Here is a 22,416-nt window from a genome sequence, read left to right as displayed (position 1 = left end):
CCTAAAAGCTCTAAAAATTGACCTTCCATATGACCCTGCAATCCCCCTACTGGGAATATACCCTGAAGAACACAAATCACTCTATAAAAAAGATACCTGCACACGTATGTTTATCGCAGCATTGTTCACAATAGCAAGAACCTGGAAACAACCATGCTGCCCATCAAAAGAGGACTGGATTAAAAAAATGTGGTACATATACACGATGGAATACTACGCAGCCATAAAAAAGAACAAAATCATGAATTTCGCTGCAACCTGGATGGAACTAGAGTCTATAATACTGAGTGACCTCTCACAAAAACAAAAATCCGAATATCACATGTTCTCACTCATATAATGGACCTTGAACATCCAATGCAATACTATGAGAAAATGACGGACGGTACTGGGAAACTATGGGGGGGAGGGGGATGGGATTAATAGTAGCAAATATCTGTCGGGGGATGGGAAAACACTTCTTATCTACAGGGTGCCTGAATGAAACGTCATTGTACACCTACCCTTAACTGTACCCCACAAAACCATAATAAAAACTACTGATTAATGAAAAAAAAAAAAAAAAAAAAAAAAAAAAAAAAAAAAAATAAGGGGACTGTTTCAAGCTAAGCAGGGAAATGTCAATTTTACTTGTATTTATAATTAATTATAAATAAAATATGTATAATTATTAATTGTTCTAACTATAAATATAAATAAGATAGTTATTATTGTGACTTAGATGCTAGCATTTTTTTGCTCTGATTGTGTCTGCATGATTAGGACCTTGTAAAATAAACTAAAATTACTATGGTATAAACAAAAGTGTTTACCTGGGATGTTATGATGAAATTAAGTATTCTAAAATTATTGCTGCAAGTACACCTATTAAATTTTTTAATTTCTAATATTGTAATAGCATTTCAACACAATTCTGGGTGCTGGTTCCATTAATTTTGCTACAGTCTCCTTTGTAATATAGTTGTTGGAATATTCATTTCCCTGGCTAAAATTTAGTCCAATGAAAGTGTCTCTTTACAGTCTCACAAGAACCTCTGACCCTATTTTATAAAATTTTAAATTTAAATATCAACCATGTTTTTCTTCATTAAATGTCCTAATAATGCATTTTGTTATGAAACTAGAGTCTCACTTGACTGAGGTATTTAATCCACTTGCACATAGATTTAAAAGAAAAGATGCCATTAAAAATTAAACATAATTTAAAATCAATTATAAATTTTCTCAAATATTAGTTACTAACACATTAAGTTAAACAAGAGTTAGAAAGTATGTTACAACTTCTCAAAACAAAAATCAAATTTTCCCTGTTTAATGATTCCTTAGCATTGTTGACCTTCCAATTAGTTTTATTTTTCAGCGTTCCCTTTACAAAAAGCTCAGTAAGAGTCAAGTAAGTAATCAGTCACCAAATATCTCATTCTCATCAACATCTTTCAGAAACAAAAATTTCCATTATTCTGTCTGAGTTATCTCAGCACAAATTGGAGAAAGAAGAATACACACGAGCAAAATAAAAGGAAATATATTAAAAGACAAAAGATCAAGAGAGAGTCCAGACACTAATTGGTTAAAAGAAAAAGAATTCAAGGTAATACTGCTTTGATTACACACTGGAAGGCTAGAAAGAAGGAAAGGAATTGTGATTACCTGTTAGAAATTGGCGGTTTCTGGGAGCTGTCCAATGTGCTGAGTGAACCGTCACAGCCACGACTTACCTCTTTAATGGGGACTGATGGTCTAAGAGGTTTTCCTTTGAACCGGGGTATCTCTATACTTACATTTTTAAGCTATTTATCTTAAGCTACCTTTAAAATTACTTTCTAACATGTCACTGTTTTCCACCAGGTTTTTTTTTTTAATCTATGCAGTAATGAATAATAGAGTTATTGTCAAACAAATAAGAAAAAAGAACACTTGTTAAAATATTAGGAATAGTATGAAATCAGTGAAATTTTATTCTCGTTATAGCAAGTTTAAAATAGCTTTCTTATTTCAAAAAACAATCTAAAAATATTCAAACACCTTCCTTAAATATAATTCAATAAGTTATAGTTTATGTGCTTAAATTCTATAGTAAGGTATGAAACAATGAGGAAAATAAGCCAGTGAAAGTGTCAGGATTTTTATTTGTTCACGAACACATTTTCGTTCAGCAATTTAAAAGCCCAAAGACACCTCAGCAGAGGGTGAGTTGATTGACCCTTTGGCTTATCAAGGGTGAATCACACTTTTGAAAAGAGATTGAAGTGGTTTTGTTTGGGGGGAGGGTTTGCTTTGTCCCCCACGCTGGAAATTATACAGTAAAGTCCGAGCATAGAAAATGTTCTGAGTTTCCTTTTTTTTTTCTTCCATTTTATTGCCATTATCATAAATTTCTCCCTCAATAAAAATCCTCTGTTTCTCATGAGTAGACGACAAGGGTTAGAGAAAGGAAAGACGAGTATCCCAACTGTTAGACTGATTGCATCCAAACAGACATTAGAAGCCAGCGTTTGTAACACAACAGGAGAGCTGTTTGCGATGCCCTGGAAAGAAAAAGAAAGCCGGCTCCAACAGCGACTCTGGGGAATGCGCTCCCGGCCCCCCCTGCCATGCTTACTTAAGCTAATGGAAGGTCTTGCCTTTCAGCAACCGCTGCACTGGGATACCAGACAAACAGTTCCCCTCGACCCCTGGCAGGCAGGGCCCCTCTTCAGGACATCATTAAAAGCACATGCACTCGCTTCGCATCCATTGGCAGATGGTGGAAAGATTCAAGGCTCTTACTCTGAAGCCAAGGAGAAGCCAACGCGGTGGAAAATCATCATCGCTTTGAAAATCCCAACCGAAATTAAAGAACTACATGAGATAAGGAGCCTGGATAAATTTAGTTGGCTGCGGGGGGTGAGGAGAGACACAAAAAGCACGGCAGGTAAGAGCTAGGGGTTGTTGCCAAGAAGGAACTGTCCCGGGTGGCGCAGAGAAAAGGATCTCAGAAGTGGAGGCCTGTCCCTTGGAGACTTCCATGCGTGCTCAAGCTTGTCTTCCTCCGTTTATTTTGAGAGGAGGAGCGGTGTCAGAGTTGTCCTTATCGAAGCGACTAATCCTGTTATCAGCTTGGTTATAAATATTTCCTGTCCCCTGATCCTTCAGGCATGGGGCCCCATCAGATTCAAGACTGTTCAGAATCCCCATCAGCAGCCTCGCCCCTCCCTGCGAGAAATCGATGAGACGAAGGGACAAGCCGAAGCGATGGCGGCCTATCCGGAGAGCTGCGTGGACGCCACCGTGCTGGACTTCGTCGCAGACCTGTCCCTGGCCTCCCCGAGACACTCTTTCCTCTGCGACTTCGCTCCCGGAGTCCCCTTTGGGAACCGAGCCCTTGCGCTCCGAGAAGGAACGCCCAGGAGGATGGCGCGGTTTGGGGAGGAGGGCCCAGAAGAGGAGGGCTACGTAGACGAAGGGGACGAGGAAGAGGAGGAGGAAGAGGAGCGCGGAAGAGGCGCCTCTCTCCTGGGCCGCCCCAAGAGAAAAAGGGTGATCACCTACGCCCAGCGCCAGGCGGCCAACATCCGCGAGAGGAAGCGGATGTTCAACCTCAACGAGGCCTTCGACCAGCTGCGGAGGAAGGTGCCCACTTTTGCTTACGAGAAGAGGTTGTCCCGGATCGAGACCCTACGCCTAGCCATCGTCTACATCTCCTTCATGACTGAGCTCCTGGAGAGCTGTGAAAAGAAGGAAACCGGCTGAGCCAACAGGGTGGGGAGAGGGATGCCTGCCCCCTCCCCGCCTGGGCGCGCCCGAGCTGGAGCGTTTTAGGAGCGGACAGTGGGTGAGGCTGAAAGGCAAGAAAGGACGCTCCAAGACAGAACGTCTGGATTTCTGGAGCTTGGGTTCAGGATTGAAAATCCTCACAGCCCGCTGAGAAGAGTGGCAGCCTTACAATTAATATATACGCGATTGCCCTCAGTGGAGTGGGAGTCAGGGGCAAGCGGGGCGAGTTAGAAAGTGTCAAACTAGTCGGGCCAGCTAGGCTGGGGCTTCTGCGGGCCAGGTGTGTGGGAGGAGACTCCTTCCCGTAAACGGCAGACCTTGGAGCTTCTAGAGTTCAATCTCTCTTCCCCACCTTATTCTTTCTTTTTTTTTCAGTAGAAACAGTAAAGTAGAAACTGTTACTTTGTTGTTGTTGTTAAACCTCAAGTGTTGGCAATGCGCCATCCCCGGCAGGTGCTCTGCATGGCGCCCGAGTGGAGGATCCTGGAGTAGAAACCGGTGACAGGTGCTGGAGTGCGAGGTTTTCTGATAGGCCAGGGGACTCGGAATTTCTCGTCTGGTCTTCCGAGGCTTGTGGAGAGACAGAAAGAAATTCGGAAGGAAGAGCAGTCGAGTGAACCGGATGACAAAGTACGACCTCGGAGAAGGGACATCATTCCTGTCTTCCTCTCTCTCTCCTTCCCCTGACCTCCCCTACCACCTTGCGCGCGCTCACCCTCTTCCCCCTCCCTTCTTCTCTGTCTCTCCACCCCCTCTCCCTCTCTCCTTTCACCCTCTCTCCTTCTCTACCCCTCCTCCTACTCCTCCCGTCTTCCCTGCTTCCCTCCTCTCCCTTCCGCATTTCTTTTCCGCCTTCTCTCCCTCTCCTGTTCTGTCCCTCTCTCCTTTTCTTCCTGTCTCCTACTCTCTCTCTCCGCACCCCCTCTCTTCACCTAGTGGGTCTCAGAGGGACCGCGGCTCCTCGTCCCCGGGCCACAGTGAAGTTCACTCAGTGCCTTAGCCCGAGTGCAAATCGGTTTTGCCCGTTGGACCCCAGGCCAGATTTGAGGAGCGGGAGGCACCTCGGGTCCACGCACTCCAGGCCTTCCTGGGCATGCAGGAGGTCTTGGGTGCCCAGTGCCTTCGCCTCGCGTCTGCGCTAGCCACTGTCGCCTGGGGGAAGGGGCCGGGCTCTTCCAGGCGCAGCGACGGCTGAGCGCGCACTTTTATATTTGCAGCTCTAGGTAGGGAAGATAGCGTTCATTCTAATGGCATCTAGGGGTTCCCGGGGACGACGAAAGTCAAAAGAAGAGATACGTTCCGACGTTTGGCAAAATGCCTGCGAGGGAGACGAGGCTGAAGGAGGTCGGTGCCAAGAGGCCGCCTCCAGTTTGGACGCTTTGCCATTCCACAATTCTTTTAGGTAACTTGCTAGCATCTGAGCTGGGTCTTTCAGATGGGCATGGGAACGTGAGGAGAGGAACCCCAGTGGATAATGCCTACCCAAAGGTAAATTCAGCAAACGTAAAGGATAATCCCCAGTGATCATTTCAACACTCTTTCGCCACTCACTGTGCAAAGGTATCCGCGGGCTCCCGAGCAAGCACTCAATCCTATCATGTTTTTAGAAATAAAATCCATTTTATTAATAAGAAATATATATTCATTCTAGAGAGTTTGAAAAACAAGAGTCCCAAAAAGGAAAAAAAAATCGATCACCCCATATTAACGTACTGTTAACATTTCCATCTATTTCCTTCTAGTCTTTTTACAATGAAGTTATAAATTCAATATATTTAACAAATTTGAGATGCTTTTGGATATACTGTTTCTTTTTTCACTCGGCATTATAGAATGAGCACTTTTTCTTTAAGTATTATCCAAATGTGATTTTGATTACCATTTCATTGTCATGTCGATGTATCACAACTTAACTCCAATCATTTACAGGTGGATAGATTGAGATATTTTCTTTTAAGAGAATAAATGATGCTGCAAAGAGCGTTCTTATTAATGTCTTTTCCATCTATTATGATTTCCTGATATTGAGTACTTATAATAAGTGGATGAAAAGAGTATTTAAGTTTGTAGATGCAAATGACTGGATTTCCTCGTTGGTGGGTTCTGCCTCCTCACTCTCCCTCCCTCCAGCACTGCAGGATCTTGCAGGTTCTCTTGCAGGTTCCCCAGAGCCTTCATCTGTGCTTGGAACATTTAAACTTTCTCTCAGTTCTCCTTCCCATAGAAACTGGATTAATTCTAAAATGAGCTCTCACCCCAAGATGTTTTCTTATTTTGATTGTGTCTTTCCACCAGGATTTTTTTTCCACCTCTACCATAAGAGCATCAGGATAAACAGGTAAGAAAGAAATGTAAACAGCTAAGACAAACAACAACAAAACCAGGTAGGGTTCTTTTCTTATTCTCTAGCACCTTTATTAAAACAAACTGAGACCTGGACAATGACCTCTATATCAGTTTTATAAAGTAAAATTCCTCTTTTTCTCTTTTTTTCTCTTCTTTTTCTAGTCAACATTTTGGTTACCTAGACCAGCATATCTATATTTTTAAGATAAATTTTAACTTACTCATTTTGATATGCAAAATAAAAATAGCTAATTATTTTTCAACTCATCATCATACAATATTCTGCTCCCAACTCTTTTTGGGATGTTAGTGGCTCCATCAGTCCCTCATGTTTATCGATCCAACAACTCAGTCACTCAATCAAAAAATGTGTTGACTTTACAGTTACTGTGAATAGGTTCATAATTGCTGTTCCACAATTCTTCCTTCTAGGTGACTTGCTAGTACTTGAACCAAGGTCCTTCAGATAGGTGTGGGTACATGAGGAGAGGAGACTCAGTGAAGATTTCTTCCTACTCCCAGTTAAAGTCCTTCTTTAATAAGCATCATTTTAAAAAAATAAGCAGTTGTTGAATAAATATAAAGAAAAAGGTGGTTCAAATATAAACATTTTTAATATTTTGTTGGATAAACCTGTTTTGAAAGCCGCAAATAAAGCAAAACTATGTACACCAGGGACCATCAACATTATTGCATCCTGAAAAGGGAATACACTCAGCTATCATCCTTAATCCTCTTCCTTATATTCTGACACACTCTCTTACGCTCTAAGTAAGCACATAATATTCCTACAGTGAATGCCTCTTCAACATAGAAAACAATACCTGAAGAACTTCTCAATGAAAAAGTATTTCCCCACTATTACTAGAAGAGTGATATATATCATTCTTAAAACAGTTGCAGTTCATAAATACTTTATTCTTTGCAAGTTTTTGCTTGTTTAGAAGCTGCTCTAAAATATAGTCTGTTAAGGTATATTAATGATCATTGTATTAACAATAATTTGAAGCCAAATAAAGATCAGAGACACAGAGAAATGAATTGACTTATTCCTTACACCAAATCATCCATAGAGATAAGACAAAATGATCCGTGTCTTGAACTTAAATCCAGTGCACCTCCATATTTTGACACTAATCTTTTCTAAGCAATGTTTTAGTTTTAATTGTAGTTTTGTATGTAACGTATTATGTTAAAATGGTTTTGCTCTTTGTTATGTTCTAAACCAACATTGATAGGAATATGAGTGGCTACTGGCTTTTCAATAATTTCTACCATAAAATTTTTTTTTAATTCTAATGCTGTCAGTTACTTCTGGAAAATTATAATAATTGGGTTTTGAAATCTTAAAGCTATTTGAACATTTAGACTCTAAATACCATTTTAGATGTTGCTTGGAGGTAATTTATTTATATACTCTTTACTGACTGAAAACTGCCTTTTGGTCTCAAACTATGTTCCCCATAACTATCAGATTACTATTAGTATTCAGACATGTAACCATAAAAAGATCTAAATGAAATCATATTTGAAAGACATAATGAAGCTTTCCAAGGAATGTAAAAATAATCAGAAGCCTTTGCCATCAACAGGGAGCCATTCAGGCTGATCATCTTATACCGTTAGTCACCCAGTGTGAAAGCAGTTTTGGCAAAATTAGTACTGAAAACTGAGACAAATCTTCTGCTAGTATGCATAATTCCCACACGAACATACAATTAAGACTCTTGGATTGGTGCTTATTATCACATTTGTCAGCATTTCCATTATAAAGTCACTCTTGTGGAAGGTTTATAACATAGCTGTAAAATTTCTGAGATGAAATCTGATAAGCAAAATTGTAGGATACTTTTTTTCTTAATTACAAATTTTCAAAGGAAACTTCAAAGGTAATGAAGCCACAAATACATTTTGCATGAACAGTTCCAAAATGTATCTCTAACTTTAAAAAACAAAAGACTCCATTTAATACAAAACATAAATTAGACTATTTCACTTTTATTTAAAAGAGGCAGTAGATTAATATTAAATTTTAAGTACTGACTCAACTTTTTATAGGGTGATATTATATCATTAAAGTATATTTTAAATGTTTTTGGAAAATTGGTGAAGTTTTGCTATATATCATTAACTTGGCACAAGTTCACTCAAAGGTTCCTGAATCTTGCCAACATTTTGGGTGAAGTTAGGCCCAATTTCTGGTCAGCACCCTCTCTTCCTGTGAATACTGAACTAAAAAAAGATTACAAAACAAGAGTCAGCAGTTCTGACCATTTTGTTTTGACTTTGGGGTTTCTTTGAATCTGAAGCTTAAAACCAAACCTGGCGGAAGAGGAGAGGGGAAGGAAAGAAGCAATGCAAACTGACAGGAATAAAATACCAGAAAGATGGAAAAACTTCTTCAGTCTGTATAAACCAAAGCCTATAAATTTCCACAACATTCTCTAAGACACCAAATTTTTAGTTCTGTGCCTATACCACATTTCTTAAAAGAGTATAAAGAAATTCAAAGAAAAAATATAAATATATTTTTCTTTATATAAAAGAATTCTTTATGGCTAGTATTTGGTAATACCCTACCCTTAATTTGGCACAAGATATAGAACTTTCAATATTCAATGAACTCAAGAATTCAACAAATAGGACATTGCAGAAATTATAGTAAAATGTCTTAGGTTTGCTTAGTGCTTTATTGTTTTCAAAGCACCATTCACATACTTTCTCTCACTTAATCTTTACAATTGAATTTCAGCAAGGTTCTTCTATTAAATCGAATCATCAGTGTATCATCTTGAACATTCCTTCATTCACCATTCAAATCAGCATGATACTAGGAATCCTAAAAAAGCACTGATGGTCACATATAGGCACCACATCACTTTGAAAGATATTGCCCTAGAAGATCAAAAGCACCTTAACACGTTCTGTGGATGATAAATTGTACGAAAGGCTGGTTTGGTCTGGCTCCCTCAAAGGACAAATTTTACAACCTTCTATTTAGGGCTCTGTGAAGGAGATTTCCACCTGCAGCCAACAAACGTAGATGACCTGAAAGCAGCTGTTATGAACAGTTTTTTATGATTTCCAGTCTTCAAAAGAGAAAAAAAAGTGTCTATGGGAATATGGACATAGATCAAACAGTTGGTGAACAACAGAAGGCAAAAATATCATGTAATGTGTTTGAATGTGAGAATGAATGAATGATCGAACTATTATTTTACTGCAGATAATTTTGTAACTTCTTCAAAGGCTAGTAACATTCAAATCTGTATTTGTTACTGGTCAGATCTTGAATTGATTGGCTATATTGAATCTAATAGTCTGGATGAAGTAATATCCATAATAATTAGTAGTAATATCTATATCAGTATAACTATTTTATTGTATGCTATGGCATCACATGTCCTAAGCACTATGTTGAGTTCTTTACACAATTTTTAAAGTTCTCATAGTAATTTTAGGAAACAGACTTGTGTTACTTCCATAGTGATGAAGACAATTAAGGAACAGAGAAGTCCAATAACTTTCCCAAGGTCCATCAGCTAACAAAGAGTGAAACTAAGATTTACACCCAGACAAGGATTTTAGAGACCAAAACCTGAAGGACTAAGATTATTTGGAAATATTTATGATTGTTACATTAAGTAGAAATGTTGTGGTTAAAATGAATAACTGTTCTTCAACTTTGCAGTGTTTGATAATTCTATAATGATTTCAAGATAAAAAGTGAAAAAATAAAAAAAATTAGATAATTACTATGATAATCCTTCGAACCCATAAACCATCTGGTAAATGTAAATTACCATTAGTTTTAATGAACCATTCACAGATACATGTTTCATATCATTCTATAATTTTTCTTCAAGTGTTTCATGAAAATGAAATCAATATTTTGTATACAATATTATGTGGGACCTTGAATAAAAGTTGGGATTTGCTTTACAATTCTGACCCTAAAGGATATAGCCAAGAACTGAATGTTTGACTCTGGGCTGCTCAGTCAGTGCTGCCAGTTTTGGTGAGACATTTTTGCAAATATGGAGTTGTGGTATTTACACATCCTAATTTGCTTCTTACTAAATTGGATAACTGACTTAAAATTTAAACCTACTCATTCTGATCTGTAAAGTGAAAATCATAAACACAGAACTATTGAAAGAATCAGAAGAGATAATATAATGTGCTTAGAACAGTGCCTCGTGCAAAATAAATATTTAGCCATTATTGCTATTGTGGTTGTTTATGCTATTTCAATGTTGAACATGTATGTAAAACAAAATGATGATTCAGCCTTCTAGAAGGGCTCATGAGAATACAGAAAAGCAATCTTAAATATCTATTCTGCATCTCCTAAATAGAATCTTTTAAATAACGTAACATTTTGTGCCCAAGTTAAGTTGCTGTCTTAAGGACTTTTTTTTTAAGCATAGACATTTAAAGATAAAGCTTCCAATCCATGGTATACATAATCATAATATTTAGTCTGCCAAGAAGTCACTGTAAACTCTGTAGTCCTAAAATAATCTCTAAAATTTGCATGTATATTTTCATATGAAAAAAATGATAGCTCAATTGGTAAGTCCTCAGGGAATTTATTTTTGAGTAAATTTATCTTGAAAGCTATGCTGTTGACAATATTGATTGGTCAGTAAGATTGCCTCAGTTACTAAGCACTTATACCCATGGCTGATCTAGGCTGATATGGAATCTGAAAACCTGGAACTTATTCAACCAGTTCAACTAAAAATGGGTGTGGTATGGTCAAGGTTTGTTGTAGGTTTCCTGAGAGATATGAGTCCCTCTTTACCCAGGAAGGTTAAGTAGCTTCCACCTGTCTCCTACAGAAAGAAATCAGGGAGGAAGAAAGACAAGATATGTCAGAGAGATCCTGTGGGTCCTGAGGTGCATTCTTGGACATCCTGTGTAAAATGCACCGTTTGAACAGTCTTTAAAATGTTGACACCTGACTTTATCCTCTTCATTCACACATTTTTTTTTTTTTTTGCACTTTAACACTAGTGAATTTATATAGTATCATGAGAAAAGCTTTGTATTCTTTGGCCTAGATTTATTTGCCATCTAAATAACAGTTTTCACAAAGATGAAGTTGGCCTTAGGTTGCACATAGCCTCTCAACATTTAAAAATGGGTAACTCTTTATTCTTATGTAGTATTTATATAGTAACATTTTTCATTGCCTAGAAAGTTTAAAGAATAGCTATTAAATATCCTGTTCCTTTTACAAGCTTTGATTCAACTTCAAGTGGCTCATTTGAGGGCGGGTGGTAAAGGACTTTCTGAAATTTCCTGAAATTTTTTATCTTGGGAAACATACCCAATTTCAAATATTCTAACCATGGGTTCTTATTTTTGGCCAAAAAATGTGATGACTATAGTTAACAAGCATTTGACAAGCAGTGGTTTTTTTAATTGTAGATCTTATTGAATATGCCACATCATTTCTTTCATCACTATTTATCTGCCTAATCTCACCAAAGCCCATTGAAATCAGAGCAGATGAGTTCAGTTAAAATATATATATTGGGTGCCACTTTGTTTCAAAATCACAGAACCACAAATTAAATTTCATACCACTTATTAGTATACTATATTTCATCAAATTCAATTAACTGTTTCTAAAGTTAAAACAGTATTAAAAAGGCCCCAAACTCAAAGCATTACACAACAAAACACAACAAATTCTTCCCAAATTACATCCACATGAAAATATGTGCCATATCTCAATCCAAACCTCATGGTCCTTACCCTGGACACTCTCAGAACTTCTGCATCCAAATTCAACCCCTCCTTTCATTGTATGATTTTGCATGTATCCAAACACACATACATGCAAAAGTGTTTGCACAGAATGCCTTCATCTATATTGTAGACTGGATTCTGCATATGCAAATAAACTCAAACCTTAAAAAGAGTTTGACTTTTCCTCCATGCTTTGGTAGACAGTTTCACTCTTTTATACTATTAAGTGTTTCTTTCTTGAGTACTTCATACACATCATAATAATAATGATTGTTGAATGTTTCCATCTATTGCCACCAAAATAGATATTTAAGTGAGGGAGCATCAGTGTTTTCCTCTACACTGAAAACAAGCTCAGGAATTACTCAGTTCTTCACCAAGAATTGGCCCTACATAAGTATATCAGGCCTGAATATAATTGCTAAACCCAACAGCCAGAAAACAAAGTGTCTGGAATTGCCATTGGGGAAACCTACAAAACACTCATTGATTAGATGAGGGTCATTGACTCAATGAGAAAAACAGAATTTTCCCTGGGAGCAAAGCTGCTTCCTCTTGAGGGGAGTCAACAGTATCTGATGTTCAGGTAACTTACTATTTCCAGAAAGGAGTTAGGAAAGATTCAAGAAGGCTTTCTGAAACTTGGTTCTGATTGGGAAGCTCTAAGTCATATTTCACATTATCATTACTTTTTTTGCCTACAAAAATTGCACCAATAGGAATTTAGCCGAAGGAAATAATCAAAACTATGTTAAAAAGAATATACTACAAAATATGCACCTCAATACTGTTTAAAATATCAAAATATGGAAGATAGTCTACATGGCTAAAAAATTGTGTCCTTATTTAAAATATTTGCATCCATCAAAAAAAATATAAGAAGATAATTTCAGTACTAATAAGAAAAAAGTATTTTATACGGCAATATGTAAGGTATGATTTTACTTCTGTTTCATGTGGAGTGTGTATAAGTATATATGTATATGTATGTATGTCATTGTGGCTATAAATATAAATATTCACTCCATAGATGCTAGAGGAGAACTGGTCATTTTTGTGCTTGTTTGTATTTTTCAGGTTTTTGACCATCCTTTTATAATCAGATAAATAATGGCATTATTTTAGATGAAAAAGAGAAATACAATACAATTTGAGAGCTCCAAATAGATGCAAATATGTATTTAGTCAAACAGCAGGATGTACTTAGTTGAAAACTCTTGTCTTCTTTTTTTGTTTGTTTTTGTTTTTGTTTTTGTTTGAGTTGGAGCTTCACTCGGTCGCCCAGACTGGAGTGCAGTGGCCGCTCCCGGCCACCGCAGCCTCGCCTGCTGGGCTCCAGCGATCCTTCCGTCTCAGCCTTCCGAGTAGCCAGAATTACAGGCGCACTCTACCACGCCCGGCTAATTTTTAATTTATTTATTTATTGTAGAGATGAGGTCTCGCTGCCCAGGCGGGTCGCGAACCCGCGGGCTCAGGCCATCCACTCACCTAAGCCTCCCAAAGGCGCGGGATTATAGGCTGAGTCACCAAGCCCGGTTTTTTTTTTTTTTTTTCTGAGTTGGAGACTCACTCTGTCACCCAGACCGGAGTGCAATGGCCGCTCGCGGCCACCGCAGCCTCGACCTGCTGGGCTCTGGCGATCCTTCCGCCTCAGCCTTCCAAGTAGCTGGAACTACAGACACGTGCTACCGTGCCCGGCTAATCTTTTGAATGATTGTAGAGATGAGGTCTCGCCAAGTTGCCCAGGTGTAACTCTTATCTTCTTAACTCTAACACATTTAAACTAGGTACCTAAAATGCTTAGAAGTGATAATCTGGGCCGGCTCGGTGGTGGCTCAGACTGTAATCTCGTGCTTTGGGAGGCCGAGGTGAGTGGATTGCCTGAGCCTGAGGGTTCGAGATCCGCCTGGGCAACTTGGCGAGACCTCATCTCTACAATAAATCAAAAAAATTAGCCGCCGGGCGTGGTAGCGTGCGCCTGTAGTTCCAGCTACTTGGAAGGCTGAGGCAGAAGGATCGCCTGAGCCCAGCAGGTTGAGGCTGCGGTGACCAGCAGCCACCACTGCACTCCAGTCTGGGTGACTGAGAGAGACTCCAACTCAAAAAAAAAAAAAAAAAAAAAGAAGTGATACTCTGTAACTTTTTTCTTTCACTACTAGGGAGAGGAATATTACCGCACATTAAAGGCCCCATTCCTATCATTGCCCTTCTCTCCCTGTAAGAATAACTAATATCCTGACTTCTAACCTATCTTCAATAAAACATGTATTCTAACAGTTTTTCCAAAATATAGAAGTTAAAATTAATTGGAAAGACAAGAGTTAAATTTACCTCTAAATACACAGTTTAAATTTTTAAAGGAAAAACACTTAACAAATATGCACTTTAATTTCAGTGACACTGAAATGGAAAATTTGGATAAAATGCTGAGAAGTTTTTTCTAAAACATAGCTGAGTTCACCCATAATGTACGCACACACAATAAAAATAGTTAACAATAATTTATACTAACACCAAGGCTTTCTTTTGAGTAGTCAGGAATACACTTAACATTTCTAATGTAATTCCAGATTTTTAAACAATTAGTACTACAGTTTTACATTCTACTTTGCCCCAAGGAAATTACAGTATGTGTGTGTGTGTGTGTGTGTGTGTGTGTGTGTGTGTGTATGTGTGTGTGTGTGTCTGTGTGTGTATGCGGGTGTGCACGCGTGTGTGTATGTGGAGATTGTGTAATATTTACTTTTTTACAAGGATAGAACTTCATAAATTTGATCTCTGAAAGTTTTACTTATACATGTTCACATGTTCATTTATTTTACATATTTTGCATATTCATGGGTTGAAAACTCAGTCATAGACCCCCCCAAAACCTATTTTCAAACATAAATAACTTCAAAATATTTAAAACCTGAAGTGTTTTTAATAAATTTTATTGTTTTTAACATGTGACATTTTATACCCATTAGCAATAACAGATGTCTAATGCATTAAAAAGGAAAATCCTGCACACGTGTTGAAATAGAGGACTTTACTGAAAGGAAAGCATGTGCTTTGATTTATATTAGTCAAAATTTAGATACTGTACTTGGTGCTATTTCAGGAAATGAAAAGGTGAGGAAACAGTTATATACCAGTAAACCAGAGCAAAAAGTCTCCATAGAAACCAAAACCATTTAAGTGGGAACCACTTACAACTAAATTAATACCTATAATATGGTCATATTAGCCCTGAGAGAGTTAATTCGAACAAAACAAAGCCCTGTCCATTGATTCGTTCAACTTATATAGCATTAACCATTCTTTTTTGTTCACATTTAATTGTCAAAAATGAGTCAGTCATTGAGATTATGGAAATTTGTGACTTCTAGAGAGAAAAGATCATGAAAACAGTGTGTTTACTGTTCTCTGACTTCATTATCATCACTACTGGTTAAAAGGAACACAAAGGACAAATTCAAAAATAATGCACAATAAATTCAGTATTGTTTGTTTGGATAGGTTTATATCTATATTACAGATGTAGGAACAAACTCAAATTAGTTAAAATAGCTTGTCCAAGCTTGGACAATGGTGGAGCCAGATTTTGACTAGGTGGTTTTCTTCTCTAGAGGTAACTTTGACAAATTTTGCTGTAATATAGCTCCATATCTATTCCAATTTGGTGAAGGCTTGCATATAATTCTTGCAAATATAGTCTAGCGTTGTTTGGATGGCCAGGTTGGCAAGGCCTATTTACAAGCATAAACAGAATAACTCCTTTACAAAGTTGCTGTTAGTTCCTATGGCTTTAATTTATATCACCATTCAAATAGTACATCTGTTGCTACGGAGAGGACTTCTATTTCATATCATTTGTATGCCATTTTCCTATTCTCATTTTATATATTAGTACTACTTCATGTATGTAGAGTGAGAAAAAAATCATTCCTTGAAACTGAATTGGGCTATTTTCTTAAATACTGCATACATATGTGTGTGTGTGTGTGTGTGTGTGTAATGTACATTTATAGCATCCTATCACTTGATGCTATGGTAAAAAAAATACTACAGTAAGACCACATAACCCTCCATATATTCTTCAGGTATATATTTCATTAAAGACTCTACTTCATAACTGATCATAATGTATGTTGTCAGCAAAAGTACTCTATGCTATTTATGGTACTTAAAACAGAGGAGAGAGAAATGATTATCAGATAAGTTTGTCCTGTGTTTTGGCCCAGGTCTGCCCCAGTGCAGTCAAACTGGATACCCATAACCTTGTGCTACTGGGCATGGTTACTTTCAGGTATTTTCTCTTTTCTTTTACTTTATTTCCTCCTCTTTAACAAAATTAATTAATTGAAATAAATTCATTAATGTAAAATTTTCACATTAGCACAAAGAAAATGTATTTGCAAAGATGTTTCTTTGATCATCTCAACAAAAGAGAAACACAAATTTTGAGATGAAAATAAAATCTGGTTCACGTTCATATGCAGTGCTAGTAAAAGAAATAATTTGCTGAGTTACACTGTCACAACCAAAGAGTACAAATCAATGACAAGATCAGCATCTAGTCTAGAAATGCTGAGTCCTAGTGGAGAAGACAATGCAGACAAACTCCAAAGAGACATCTTTTAAGTGGAAAGGACACTACTCAGGCTGAAAACTTTTCACAGAGGCTTCAGTAAGTTTATTACCAAATGGATCAAGTGACAAATGTGAATACAATTCTCAAATTTATGGCATTTAATTCAGAAATAGAGGCTTTCTTTAAATAAAATTGCAAGTGTTGGGAGAAGTTCCAAGTCAGAAGACGTGATTTATAACATTTTCTTCATCAGCTTAAAGTATAATGTCATTATTACATCTCTGATTTTGCAGATGTTCTTTAAGAGTACTTTCATAAATCCAGCATTTTTCCTTAATACTCTGACTGATGTGCCACAATTTAGCTATAGTTGCTTTTTAATGTTTCTATATCATTATTAATTGGCTTTCAACATATTATACTGCATTGCTTTTTGCATTTCTACTTCTACTACTAGTTGTTCATTTATCATTCATGGCACAAGATAAGTGGCTTTGTACAAAAAAAAAGTTTAGTCATTATAGTCTCTCTCTCTCTCTCTCTCTCTCTCTCTCTCTCTCTCTCTTTCATCTTCCTTTGCTCCACAAAGTCTTTTTTTCTCTTTCATGCTGACACTCAGTTGGATGAGATGACTGCATTTTATATGCTAGTATATAAAATTAAAAGTTTCTTTTCAACAAAAAAATGCATGCCAATTATGTTTTCTACAGAAATTGTAGAGAAAGAAAACAAAAAGATATATTTCTATTTCAGCTTAGGGAAATTATTGGGCTACACAAATGTCTCCTTTGGGAAAGAGGGGTTGACAAAATGATCAAGAAGGTGAACAATTTCCTGACTGCCCTTTCCTAAGTCAAATGTTCATGGTCATTCTTGTGCATAGTCCTAAACTAAACAAGCACATAAATGTCAGAGTGAGGAGAGAGTGAAAAGTAGCAATAATGTAGGCTCAGTTTACATTTAAATTGGGCTGGATCAGATTGAGTTTTCATGCTCTATTCAGCATCCAATTCTTGTGCTAACTTTCATTACCAATTTAATAAAAATCTATCAAATATTTATTGGATGCTTACCATAGACTTGGCTCTGCTCACAACACAGTTTTCTAGTTTGGTTAAAAATCTCTGCCTAAAAGGAGTTCATAGTTGAATGAAGGACAACACACTTAACTAACTTGAGCAGATACTGGATGGGATATGTAGGGGAATTAGTAATATGAGCTACTAGGATAGAATAGAAGAAATACAGTTAACATATTGTAAGCCCTGTACTATTTTATACTTCAATGCCCATAAATTGAGACTGCTGGGGAGAGCAGCATTGGCAGGCTGAGTAAAATGCTATATAACTAGCATGTAGACTATGGCTAGAATTAAAGGAATAAATTCTAACTTTAGGGCCAAGTTGAAGCCAAGGATCATGTCTATTTGATTCACTACATGAGAAAAGCCTGCTAGTTATCTGCCAATATTTATTCTCCCTTTCTTTTTTTCAGTAATAGAACTTGCAGAGTTCATCCTAGACATGGCCATTCAGCTAATAAGTACATTTCACAGCCTCACTTGCAGTTAGCTGTGGCTATGTAACCAAGATCCAACGAGGGCAAATGAGTGGAAGGTGGAAGTCACATATGTAATTTCTGGTAGGGTCCTTAAAAGGACATGTCTTCCCCTTGCTTTTCTCCCTTCCCACTGGCTAGAATACAAAATTGGCATGAGGCCTGGAGTGGCCTCTTGGTTCATAAAATCGAGGCTACATTTTGAGAATGGCAGAACAACAAGTTAAATCTCCAAGATGCTGGGCTTGGTGGCTCAGCCTGTAATCCCAGCACTTTGGGAGGCTGAGGTGAGTGAATTGCCTGAGCCCGCGGGTTCGAGACCCGCCTGAGAAACTTGGTGGGACCTCATCTTTACAATAAATCAAAAATTAGCCAGGTGTGGTAGCGCGCGCCTGTAGTTCCAGCTACTTGGAAGGCTGAGGCGGAATAATTGCCGGAGCCCAGCAGGTCGAGGCTGCAGTGACTGGTATCGGCCACTGCACTCCAGTCTGGGTGACAGAGTGAGACTCCAACTCAAAAAAAAAAAAAAAAAAAAAAATCTGCACGATGGCTGAACTACCCTATTGAACCAAGCCTGTAACACCTATCTTTTTTTTTTTTTTTTTTGAGTTGTCATCCAGGCTGGAGTGCAGTGGCATGATCATAGCTCACTGCAACTAGGCTCAAGTGGCCTCCCAAGCAGCTGGAACTACAGGTGTGCACCACCATGCCTGGTTAATTTTTGAGGGTTTTGGTAGAATACAAAATGTTACACAAGTTGGTCTCAAACTCCTGGGCTCAAGCAGTCCTCCTGCCTTGGCTTCCCAAAGCGCTGAAATTACAGGCATTAGTCACTGTACTATTCCTCAAATGTAATAAATAAATAAACAAACAATAGCATTTTTAACTCACTATATTTTGAGATCTCTTTGTTATAGTGCCATATTCTACATAATATATCTCCTCATCACAGATGTCTTGGGTTAGTGCCTGACACATAATACTGTGAACTATCAAGAGACACAATGGTCCCAGACTACACAAGATTTTTAAGCCTATGGCCCGAGTACCAATAGGCAAGAGACAAGTTGAAAATTTTATGAGCATATTAGGCTGACATGAGTGAGGGGACTTACACACAGTGCCTTTTTGCACAACCTAGTTTGTAACATACCTTGATTCCTCACTTCATCTCACAAGGTACTATTCTGATGCTTCAGAGGTGAAAAGCAGTCTAATAATACAAAATGAAAGAAAACATGACATGATAGACTAGAAAGCAGCTGTAGGCCAGGCTCGGTCGCTCAGCCCGTAATCCCAGCACTTTGGGAGGCTGAGGCGAGTGGTTTGCCTGAGTCCACTGTTTTTAGACCAGTCAGGCAGCTTGGCAAGACCTTGTCTCTACAATACAAAAAAATTTAGCTGGGCATTGTAGCGTGTGCCTGTGGTTCTGGCTACTTGGAAGGCTGAGGCTGAAGGATCGCTGGAGCCCAGCAGGTCGACACTGGTGTGATGGTGAGCGTACCACTGCACTCCAGCATGGGCAATGGAGTAAGACTCCAAAAAAAAAAAAAAGCAGTTGTATATATTATGAAATACAATCTAACACTGTGTTTATTCTATGGCAGTATGAACAGTATAAACTTAAATGAAATAAAAATGTTCAAAAACATAGTGAAATATATCTTATCTAAATTCAAACTTTATAAGAAATTTTACATACTTAGTTCATGTTTGCTCTGAGTGTCTCTCTCTGACAATACAGATTGACCAAATAGTATTGAATTATAGATTATGATGGTTGAATGGCTAATTGTTATACCCTTTCTTTCAGTTAGGGGCATCACAACATTCCAATAAAGCGCATGTCTTCATTTAAGATTGTATTGGACTCTGCGGTTCATTCAAGAGAGTATCATTTCACTGGTAATCTAGATTATGACATTTTATTATCAAATTTCAGGAAGCACAATCTCAAATCACTTCTCAATAATTTTCAATCTGTCAGCTAAGAAATAATATTTACTGAAGATGGTCAGAAAGACATGTATTATTCTAGATACTCAAAAACATATGACAAAATTAGTCCTCATACTCAGAAAGAAATTAGTCTTTGGTAAAGTTATTTTAAGATAATTTTTGCCACCAACATATCATAGACCTATATTAAGTGACATTATTTTTCCAAAAAAAAGAGTTCTATGAAAATTGTTGGATATTGAACATACAGATGTTGTCAAGGATACTGTCCTTTATAATATTCAATTCTTCTTTCTCATGAATTTAAGTGAAATATATTCTTTCAGGTCACAGTACCAGGAATAATTGGGCTTCTTCTGGAAAATATGTGTGTGTGTATGTGTGTGTTTATTTACTTATAGGCCCTATGAATCTTAATAACTATTTGTAATATCTGCTCACATTATTTACTAGAGTTTATAGACCTCAGCATGTGACCCACAGTTACAAAGTACATAGGACACTGGATATATATTCTGCTGCTAACTCAGTTAAGTTTCACTTTATACTCTTTTCTTTTTTGATTAATTTATCTTATTTGTTTTTCAATATATGTCTTCTGGCTGACTTTCTTCTATTTATATAATCTATCTCAAGTCTGTTTCTGGAGTTGTCTATATATTTATAAATATATACATACTTCTATAAGATGTTCTTGTTTAAGAATGTTTTACTTTTGTCCTTAGTCTTGTTGACTTTTTCTAACAATTGATTAAACTTACATTTTTGTGTTTACTTGTATTGTTACTCAACACAGTTCTTGGAAGTGACATTCTCAATAAGACAAAAATATACTTGACTTTCTTTTTTGATAAGGGAACAAAATGGTATCTCCATAGTTTTTTCCCACTTGTACATCATGTAGTAACGTTCCATCTTAGCTGGGTATATGTATTTCCTGAACCATAGCATTGTTTTGACATTGGTTCTTATTGAAAAAAAAAACCTAAGAAGCTAATAAAAGTATTAGACTTTTTTATCCCTTTATAGATCATCTATTTTCTCTGGATGCTTATAGGATGGTTTATTTGTCTTTGATAGTCAAAATTTTTCTGAGAATATTTATGGGTATGAATACTTTCATTCACTTTGCTCAGGAAACCATGTACTATTCCATTTTACAAACTATTTTTTTCTACTCTGAAGAATTTTTTTCTATTATGTCATTTATTATTGATTATTGCTTCTCAAATTGTTCTAGTTTTTTCTTATGAAAAGATATTATATCTAATTTCATATTACTTAAAACTGTGCTCTCTCCATTAGTTCCTATGCCCCTTCCCTGGTTTAATCTTCTCTGCAGGAATCATCACCATCTTTTTCAAGTCGCAGCCCTCATCTCTTTCTCTTACACACTCTTTCCATGATGATCTCTTCCAGTTACATAGCTTCACATGGTATCTGCACTAATAAATTCCAAATTCTGTCTTCATCTCAGACCTTTTTCACAAACTTCAGAGTCACATATACAACTATCTGTCCAACAATTCTACTTGAATTTCTCACCAATAACTGAATTTTTTCAGTCTAAAACTGAACATTCTACCTCCCCTGAAATGTGTTCCGTCCACAGCTTTCTCCATCTCAGTGGTTGCCAACACCCCCTTTCTTTTGCTCAGATCAAAAGACTTAAAGTCATCCTTGACTCCCCTCTCTCATACCTCATGTCTTTTCTTTAGTAAGTCCTGTTGGCTCTATATTTAAAATATATATTCGATCTGACCACTCCTTTTCAACTCTACTCTGGGGCTACCACCCAAGTTCAGGTCACAATCACCTCTAATCTAGATTATGGCCAAGGTTTCCTAACTAGTCTCTCTATTCCCTCAAATAAAAGCCCATATGTGCCATAAACATTGACCAATTATGAGGTCAGCAGTATTTCTGCTGTACAAGAATTGCATGGTCCAGTGAATCTCATAAGTTTTAAGACTTCTGATGGAGTGATATCTGCATATCATGATCAGAATGGACTACTAAAATGATTGAGCCATCCTGAGAAATCAGAAAAGGACAGAACTATTTCAGCAAAGAGCAAACTCCCTTCCTGTTCTAATTGTGTTCCAATTAGCCTCTAATTGGGCACTGTCTTGGTATTTTCTTCCAACTGTTTTATTACACAAATGTCTGAATTTTTAAAACTACACAGCTGAAAAAATCCTCCTCTTCTAGCTCACGGTCAACTACTTAAGCTTCTTCCTTGCAAAGAACACAAACTGGAAAAATTACAGTTTTTTTTAACGCTTTATTGTAGTTCATTTTCCTTCTCACCAATATTTGTGCTCTGTCACATCCTTCATGTGCTGTGATACAAAATACAATATCGTCTCAACTATTTGTTGCAGAATTGGGGCAAGCAGGACCAGATATGTTCATTGAATAATTCCAGAATCCAAGAAGAAATGTTCTATAAATTAATATT

General features: G+C 37.3%; 1 protein-coding gene across 1 annotated transcript; it reads left to right on the top strand.

Annotated features, from left to right (window-relative positions):
* Positions 1–3,062: 3,062 nt before the first annotated feature.
* FERD3L (Fer3 like bHLH transcription factor) lies at positions 3,063–3,826 on the top strand. Its single transcript, XM_008054892.1, has one exon. It carries the CDS (start codon positions 3,235–3,237, stop codon positions 3,730–3,732), a length of 498 nt encoding a protein of 165 aa, XP_008053083.1. The 5' UTR covers positions 3,063–3,234; the 3' UTR covers positions 3,733–3,826.
* Positions 3,827–22,416: the final 18,590 nt, after the last annotated feature.

The sequence above is a fragment of the Carlito syrichta genome, unplaced genomic scaffold, assembly GCF_000164805.1.
Source record: "Carlito syrichta isolate Samal-C Ts95f unplaced genomic scaffold, Tarsius_syrichta-2.0.1 Scaffold301572, whole genome shotgun sequence".
NCBI lineage: Eukaryota > Metazoa > Chordata > Mammalia > Primates > Tarsiidae > Carlito > Carlito syrichta.
Note: the sequence above shows the minus strand (reverse complement) of the source record. Positions and strands in the feature narration are given on the sequence as shown.

Bases quoted from the DNA above. Each gene is read 5' to 3' on its own strand.
- FERD3L (XM_008054892.1), top strand. From the start codon at position 3,235: ATGGCGGCCTATCCGGAGAGCTGCGTGGACGCCACCGTGCTGGACTTC.